The 9,054-nt window shown below is 34.8% G+C and overlaps 1 protein-coding gene across 1 annotated transcript; it reads left to right on the plus strand.

Annotated features, from left to right (window-relative positions):
- The first annotated feature begins 23 nt into the window (after positions 1-23).
- Positions 24-6,992, plus strand: arpc4 (actin related protein 2/3 complex, subunit 4). Its single transcript, XM_065264894.1, has 6 exons — positions 24-200; positions 1,169-1,287; positions 2,597-2,708; positions 3,642-3,737; positions 6,000-6,170; positions 6,265-6,992. Exons 1-6 carry the CDS (start codon positions 39-41, stop codon positions 6,268-6,270), a joined length of 666 nt encoding a protein of 221 aa, XP_065120966.1. The 5' UTR covers positions 24-38; the 3' UTR covers positions 6,271-6,992.
- Positions 6,993-9,054: the final 2,062 nt, after the last annotated feature.

A 9,054-nucleotide genomic window follows, 5' to 3' on the forward strand; every position in this document is an offset into this window, starting at 1 on the left:
AATAATGTAAAATTAGTTTACAGTTTATAACCATCTGCATGCGAACGTCACCGAGATTTCATCAACTACAGGAGAAAAGAAAATGTGGCGCCCCCTTTTTAGTCCAAAAATGGAACCTCCCCGCTGAGTTGCGTTTACTCGCGGAAGTCGCCGGTGTTTGTAGCACTTCCGTCTTCTGCTCCAACTGGTTCACAGAAATGGTAGGACTGTCTTTGAACACTTTGAACACAGAAAAAGATATATTAACATAATTGCTATTGTTTTAATCACGTGACTGGTAACACTACGTGTCAAAATTGTTATATTCCAGTTTTTGTTTCTGCACTTGCGTGAAGCTGATCAATCCGTGCATAGGGCTAAATCACTAGCTAACATCCACACCCATATTCCTCTGTAGCGGGAAGTGTGAGACTAATTTAACATTTTGCGTTTGTTCAGGAGTACCATTACCAGTGTTTTTGTTGGATTTGTGTACCATGGGCAAGCCAGTTCAAACAGACCTCCATGTGTACTGATGGCTAGCTAGGATTTGATTTGAACTGTCAGTGTGCTCTAGTCATACTTCACATTCTACACTAGTAATGTGTCGGGTCTTACCTATATCGTGTTAAGCAGGTTATTGTTGAATCTTGTACTGTTAACCTATTTTATATCCTAGTAACACATTTCCCACTATAATAATGGGTGCTCATTCATGCTAAGTTATACACTATTGCAACATTTACTGTGTAACAAATATTTACTTGCTTTGAAAGTGTCCTCCAGACTGTCATGTTGTCTTAGTTATGTATTATAATGATAACTCATGTTAGTTTTTAATAATGCATGATCTTATTTCATGCAGTGGTTTCAAAATTTTGCACTTCCTCCATGACTTATATTTAAGTTCAGGAAGTGAAAAGCTTCAGACTGTCCTCTTTTAAGACGGTTCACTCTATAGAGACATTTATGGTGTTTGTAGGATGACAAAGCCATTTAGCAGTGTGTAGTGCATGTTTTTTCGTGGCACAGTATCTCAAGAATTCCCCTGCAGGTTCAGACGTGTGTTTAAAAACTGCTTGCTGTTGCTGTCTGTATGCAGCTTGTGGGGTTGCCGAATATTAATTTAGTTCATGCTTTTATCATCTGTATTTATTTTTTTTAAATAATTTATTTGTGTTTTTGACAGACGGCAACTCTGCGTCCGTACCTGAATGCAGTGCGTGCTACACTGCAAGCAGCCCTCTGTCTGGAGAACTTTTCCTCACAGGTGGTTGAACGACACAACAAACCTGAGATTGAGGTTCGGTAAGTGTATGCAACTATGTTAACTGCATGATGTTTTCATCTGTGTTCCCACAGCTGTATGATTCATTTGGTTAACAACCACTATGCCCACATCTGCCTGGTACAAAATTCTGTGGTTTAAAGTCGGCATCTTGCCTTTTTGACTCCATGTGTGTCTTGACTTGTCAAATGTCTTAAAATACCCATCAGAGCAATGTTTGTGGTAACTGTGGTATAATTGAAATAATTGACTCCTGTCCTTGAGTTATTTGAAAATAATGCAAACCTGCGGTGCAACATTGTGTAGCATTACCACCTTGGGTGTGCATTATTTTCAAATAATTCAATGGTTCATCGTCAATTATTCTCTACGTGAGCCACATGACCATAGCTGTCTTTAAAATACGTGCTAACATACAATACAGTCGACCTTGAATTCAGTATGTAAGATACATTAATTGCATACAATACGCATTTTGATATAAAGCTTAAAGGGACACTCCACTTTTTTTGAAAATAGGCTAATTTTCCAGCTCCACTAGATTTTAAAATTTGATTTTTATCGTTTTGGAATCCATTCAGTACCATTTTTAGCATAGCTTAGCATAATTCATTGAATCTGATTAGACCATTAGCATCGCGCTCAAAAATGACCAAAGGGTTTCAATATTTTTCCTATTTAAAACTTGACTCTTCTGTAGTTACATTGTGTACTACAAACGATGGAACATTTAAAGTTGCGATTTTTCTAGGCCGATATGGCTTGGAACTATACTCTCATTCTGGCGTAATAATCAAGGACTTTGCTGGCGTACCATGGCTTCAGCAGGTGCAATGATATTATGCAGTGCCCGAAAACAGTCTCCTGCTATTGAAAGTTACCAAGGGGCCTATTTCGGGCGCTGCGTAATATCATTAAGTTTTAAATAGGAAAAATATCGAAACTCTTTGGTCATTTTGGAGCGTGATGCTAATGGTCTAATCAGATTCAATGGATTATGCTAAGCTATGCTAAAAGTCATAGCACCAGATCCGGAGATCGGCTGAATGGATTCCAAAACTGTATAAATCAAGTGTTTAACTCTAGGGGTGCTGGAAAATGAGCCTATTTTCAAAACAATGTTTTAAAACAGCTGGTAAAGAAATACTGGACACATGTCACAATTATTTGCCACTTAGCCTAAGAACCTCATATTATTTGATGTTAATTATTCTTGATGGTAATAATAATGATCATGCTGTAGGTTATGTGATAGGATTCGAAAAACTGTTGCATACCGTATATATTGTATGTCCTGTATTACACAAGTTTCTGTGTGTGTGTCACCAGGAGTAGTAAGGAGCTGTTACTTCAGCCTGTCGTGATCAGTAGGAATGATAAAGAGAAGGTTCTAATAGAAGGTTCCATCAACTCTGTAAGAGTCAGCATTGCTGTAAAACAGGTAAATGCATCTGAATGTGCTACTCCAGCGATCTTATGGGGCTCTGAATATGTAACATACTACTTGAAATAGTACGAATGTGGAAGTATTGCATTGGTATGTGGTGAGAGAAACTCTGGTTTCACTTTGAATACGAATATGAAGAGCTCACATGCAAAAACTTTTTTTTAGCATTTTTTATCAGGCTCTTATGTTTAGGTTCAGTAATATCACTTAAATGGCAATGAAAATGTTATTAGTAAATAAAAAAGCCTTATATTCACAAATGTCACTTTATTGGTATTTAACAGCAAAACCCACTAAGTACATGCAAACATTTATACTTCTAAAAAAGTCTCCCATCGCTTTTTACAGTCCTTTCTGAATAAAGGTAAGAGGCTCAAAAAGGTGGTCAATATCCTATATTCAGTAATCCTTATTTAACTATGTTAAAAACTCTTGCACCTTGACGTATTGGCATTGTTGTTCATCCAATTTTTCTTCCGTGTATTTAGAGGACTTTGCTGAAAAATTGCCTATTCTACAAACAAATCCATATTTCTGAATGTCCTGGCATTTGGCAGCTTTTGCATCTGAGCTCACATACACATACACATATATATATATATATATATATATATATATATATACACATACACATACACACATATATATATATATATATATATATATATATACACATACACATACACATACACATACACATACACATACGTACAATGTTCATTCCAGTGAAGTTGGCAATCCACACCAAGTCTTAGTTATATACAGTTATATATATATATATATATATATATATATATATATATACACACACATACACATACATACAATGTTCATTCCAGTGAAGTTGGCAATCCACACCAAGTCTTAGTTATATACAGTTACAGAATTGTTTATCTTTTTTTATGCACATTTGTTGCTCTCTTAAAGGCTGATGAGATCGAAAAGATCCTGTGCCATAAATTCATGCGCTTTATGATGATGAGAGCCGAGAACTTCTTCATCCTGCGGAGAAAACCTGTTGAAGTAAGAATCTTTTCTTGTTAATTTGCTTGGCCATTGTTTTAATATTGCTGGTTTTTGTCAATAACCTAGTTTTAAATATGTATTCATTTAAATATTATTTCATTAGGCCATTTAAGTAAACTACGTCTTATTAGATTAGCATCAACCAATTGTATTTTGGTTGATAACATCTGCATTTAGGCATTTAGTAGATGCTTTAATCCAAAACCACTTACAACACTGGTATAAACAACAAAGCAGGGTATAATATGAATAATAAGTAATCATACATGTATTGTATTGTGTTCTATATTTTTTCTACATATTTAGTAATTTTACTTTATTTTTTTCACATAAAGCTGTTTTGAGACAATGTAACACAGTAGGAGAAGGGAGGGAAAGTCAAAGGAGTGATACAAGTTTTTTTATATATGTATAAAACGCACTTTTAACATGTTCCTGTCAAGTATTCCCAGAATTAGATACGTCTTTAGCTGTTTATTGAATAGATTTTTAAAAAGTGCGTTTCACCAGCAAGTAAAAGTGAATGTGAATGAATGGGTACCAAAGACGTTGCTCATTTGCTGACTGCAGGGTTCTGTATAGACCTTTTGCAAGTAGACGTCACAGTTACGTCACTGCAAGATGCACACACAAACTGGTGGCAGAAAAACAGTGGAAATAAATTGTACCACGAGTGAAACGAGCAAGATAACTCACTAGAAAAGGTCTGGTTGTGGTGTTGAGTGTCAGAATAGGAATGCCAAAAAAAGATGTCATCGAAGATAAACTTAGGTGTTTATGGTTGCAACAAGCCCTTAAATGGACAGATTGGAGTGACGAAATCATCTGGAAATCTATTAATAATTAAAATAGAAAATAATTAGAGTAGATTAGAGTAGGTGTGCTGTCGAAGTCTGTTCCCTCTATGTATTTCTTATATTCACGTTACGTTTATAATTTATTTCATTATCACCATTTATTAAATATTTCATAGTTTTTCCATTTTTTATTATTTCTTTTTACCTTATATCTTAGCCTGTGTTCTTTCTGTTTGTTCTAAAATTATTATGTTTACATACTTAATACATATATAAATGTAGCGCACACACATGATGTAAAGTGTTATTAATATATAAACAGGCCTATGCATATTAATTTCTATGTAAACATTTTATTTATAGCCTATGTGTTTGTTCTAAAACTAAGGAAGAAATAATAGAAAAATTATGAAAAATGATGAAATATTAAATAAATAATATTATATAGAATACATGATAGTATTGCTTTTATATGTAATTTAGCGATTCATACTGTAAAAATAATTGATTTACCAATAAAGCACAATTCATATACATTACATACATGCACACATATCAGTAGCCAAGCTATTTAAACTTTAATTTATCTAAAAAATAAACTAACGTGATTAAAACGTTATAGGAAACATTACATAAAGGGAAACAGACTTCGACAGAACACCGGATCCATAAAAATCACAGTTTAACGCTAAAACACTTCACACCGCTATTGCAGAGCTGCCACTTGCTGCAACCAGTTGAGCTCCGCCCACAAAAAACTTCATCTTTGTTTGCAAACACGCAAAAGGTCTATAGGTTGTATGTATGTAAGAGGGAATGAAGGTATGCCAATGCAGAGCCAGTGACTGTTTTGTGCACAAACAGCAATGACTTGAATTCGATGCGTGCAGCAACTGGTAACCAAATGAATAAAGATTTAGGCTGTGATGTGCTCTTTTAGACTCCTGAAATGACCATTTGAGCTGTTGCTTTCGATATTGCAGTAGTCTAGTCTAGAAATGTGATAAGCATGCACAGTTAGGTAAGTCTTAATATAACCGTGCACATAACATATGTAACATAATAAAATGAATGTAAGGAAATACTACTGTTTGTGTAGCTACTTATAAATGACAATATAATCCTTTTTGTTCTTTAATTAAAAAAAGTGCAATATTCCTTGAATAATTTTAAGATAAAAAATTCAGAGACAATTTGTAGCATGTAAGGGCAGTTTCCCGGACAGGGTTTAATCCAGGACTAGGCCGTACTTATATTTGTCAAAACATTACAAGTGTGCATCTTGAGACAAAAATGACAGCACTGATATATGTTAAGGTGTGTCAATGCAAGGTGTTTCTAAATGAAGGCAACTCAAACATGCATTTTAGTCTGGGTGTAGGATAATCTAGGTCCGGGAAACCACCCGTAATGTAATATTTTACCAGTCAATAATCCTGTTCTCCCTCCTCTCTTTCCTCAGGGATATGACATCAGTTTCCTCATTACTAACTTCCACACAGAACAGATGTACAAGCATAAGTTAGTGGACTTCGTGATTCATTTTATGGAGGAGATTGATAAAGAAATCAGCGAGATGAAGCTGTCGGTCAACGCCAGGGCTCGCATAGTTGCAGAGGAGTTTCTCAAGAATGTAAGTATTTGTCTGTAGAAGTCATCTTATTGATTTAGAAAATGGAGATTCGGCTGTATAATAACAACGGCTGTATTCTGTTGATGCTTAACAGTTTTAAGTAATTATCAGCGCACTCTCTGCTGGATGCAATACCCGTGTCACCTCTATGGTAAAGGTGCTGGAGAGTTTTGGAGCCGGTGGGGGAGGAGTTAAAAAAGTATGATTGACGACCAACCTGGAACATCACCAAAGGGGGAGGAGTGAAGGGTGTGTCCTCTCTCAAAGAATTGATTTCAGAGTATTGCAGTATTAAAGAGCAGACTGATGGATTTCAAAGATAGACATGGTACTCCTTTTGCTGTTTTAAACAGTTTTCATTTTATTTGGTTTGTCACCCCTTACACCCCTTACAATATATGTTTTTAAGTATTCTATATTGTTCCAACTAGATCCCTTCATTTAATTTTTTTTTTTTTAGTGGTACGTAAGTGCTCGCAATGTTGCAATGTTCTGAATAATTTCCTTTGTTCTCATGAAAATTGATAAGTATGTACATATTGAAAATGCATAGACTCATTTACCATAACAAACTTTAAAATCAGGGCAGGTCTATATATAGATAAAACCCAATCGATGCTCATGAGTACAAAGGAAAATTATTATTCCAGTAATTTAAATGGTCTGTTTTGTCAGTGTTTTTTATAAATATGTATACCGTGGTTAAAAAAAAACATTTTGTCATGTTGTTTTGATATAAATAAATCCTTACGCTGACGCACATGCATCTTACAAACCATATCATGATGATAATGCTAAAATAAATCCCTTTTTTGCTTGTAATATGTTGTTGTTGTACTGCTTGTGTGTATTTGATTCGAACACAAATTATGGTAACTAACAATGCTACACTGTAGATGTGATGAAGCAGAATGGAAACCCATATTAAGAGACTAAAAGACCACTGTGTCTATTGCTAGTGAGGTCATTTACCACAAAGTACCACAAATGAGTCACACTTACTTTTTTGCTGTCACTCTTGGGTGGTTTATTAAGCATTAAATTGGACTTTAATCATGCAAAAAAATTATTTTATTTGTCATGTTTCAAAGAAAAAATATACGAAATTAAGTCACGAGAGTAAGAAAATGAAGACATTGTTGTTTTGGCATAAGGGAAATGCTTCTAAGATTTGTTTTTTTCCATCCTTGATTTAGAAGGGGAAGATGCCTAATTTTAGTTGCTGACTTAGGTACAGCTGAAGTCTACAGACGCCAACTTTCTTTGGCTTCACATGTAGACACTACCATATTTTTCATGTCCTGTTTATCTGAAGTTGAAGAAAACGACATAAAATAAATAAAAGATGGTAAAGTGGTTCAGTTAGTTCCACTACAATACATGATATTTCACATGTGTAAGGACAATAAAGAGCAAGATATCTGTAATTCATAATATAATACATCAGAATGTTCAATATTGTTTTGGTTTCTCTTTTTCCTTTCAAAATGACGTATTTCATCTTTACACAATTCTGTCCTCCTTGTTACAATAAAATTACATAGAAACCCTTATACAAATACTTAGTAAGAAGTCTTTGAGCTCTCGAATTAAACTGTTTTCAGTGGACAGCTGCATGGGCATGACTAAATTTGTAGTTAATCCTTAAGTACTATGAAAGCAAATATGAAATCTCCATTTAATAAAGGAGATGAGCTCATCCTCATGGATAACCGCTTTAGAATTTTTACTGCGCCTTCCCCTTTTATGTACCCCTCCTGTCTCTAAGTGTTATCAAGTATAAATCAACTGATCCCTTGTTGAGCAGGCATGAAGGTCAGAGGGGTGAAGATGCAAAACTGGAAACTTTTGCAGTCCTCGGATTATTCTGAAGTCAAAGTGTTTCTTCTTAAATGTTTTTTATGGTTCAACACCTGCTGTGTTGTAGCACTGCACACCAAATCTAAATGTAGGCTATATAACCGAATTCTGGAAAAAACAATGTTCTTGGGATGTTTTGTCTCCGATTTAAATAAAGTCACACTTTATGAATGGAAATATTGATAAATTAATAAAAATGGGCAGTGAAATAAATATGGAGTCTGCAGAACATACATACAAAAATGGACGAACCTTGTAATTTAACCTATTTTGGGTTGTTTTAACTCAAAATGCTGTGTTGTTTTAAACCATTATTGGGATGAATGTAAACATTTCTGGGGGGTTTTAACCCAATGGCTGGGCTCGTCCATTTTTTGACCCAATGCTGCGTTGAAAATAACTCCGCATTTTTAGTGATAAATGCATGACATCATGAAATAAAAAAAGGGATTATCAAGGAATATTCATACGGAAATATGTAAATTTTACGAATGTTAACGGAAACCGAGAGTACTTGGATTGGATTAAGAGTATTTGAAAAAAAGTGCCAACTTAGGTGACTTAAGTATGTTGTCTATGTGCACGAGCCCTTCTTTCTAAATCAAAATTTCGTGCCTTTATAAAATGTCCCTTGGAATAAATTTGGAACACTATACAAGTGACATTTACAGGCTCTCCTCAGGTGCCGACTGTGCCAGGAGACATGCTTGTGTTTCATTCGATACAATTACATCATTGAAATGTTTTGAATTTTTACTTGGAGGGGCAGAACATTAATGCTGTGACATGACCCTTATGGTATTGTTTCATGAGTTTTGCACCACTTTGGTCATGCAAATCATATTATGCATTTGTGCTTTGTTTTCATCTTCATAGAATATCTTTCAAATGGTCATCACCATTTTGGGGAACTATTGGAACAGAGCTGTAAGACTCTGTCCAAAATGACACTAGATTTATTTTTAGATAAATGTAATATTAAAGACACAGATGGGGATGTAGGCAGTCCAAGCACCAAATAAAG

Source organism: Paramisgurnus dabryanus, chromosome 7 (assembly GCF_030506205.2).
Source record: "Paramisgurnus dabryanus chromosome 7, PD_genome_1.1, whole genome shotgun sequence".
NCBI classification, from domain to species: Eukaryota; Metazoa; Chordata; class Actinopteri; order Cypriniformes; family Cobitidae; genus Paramisgurnus; species Paramisgurnus dabryanus.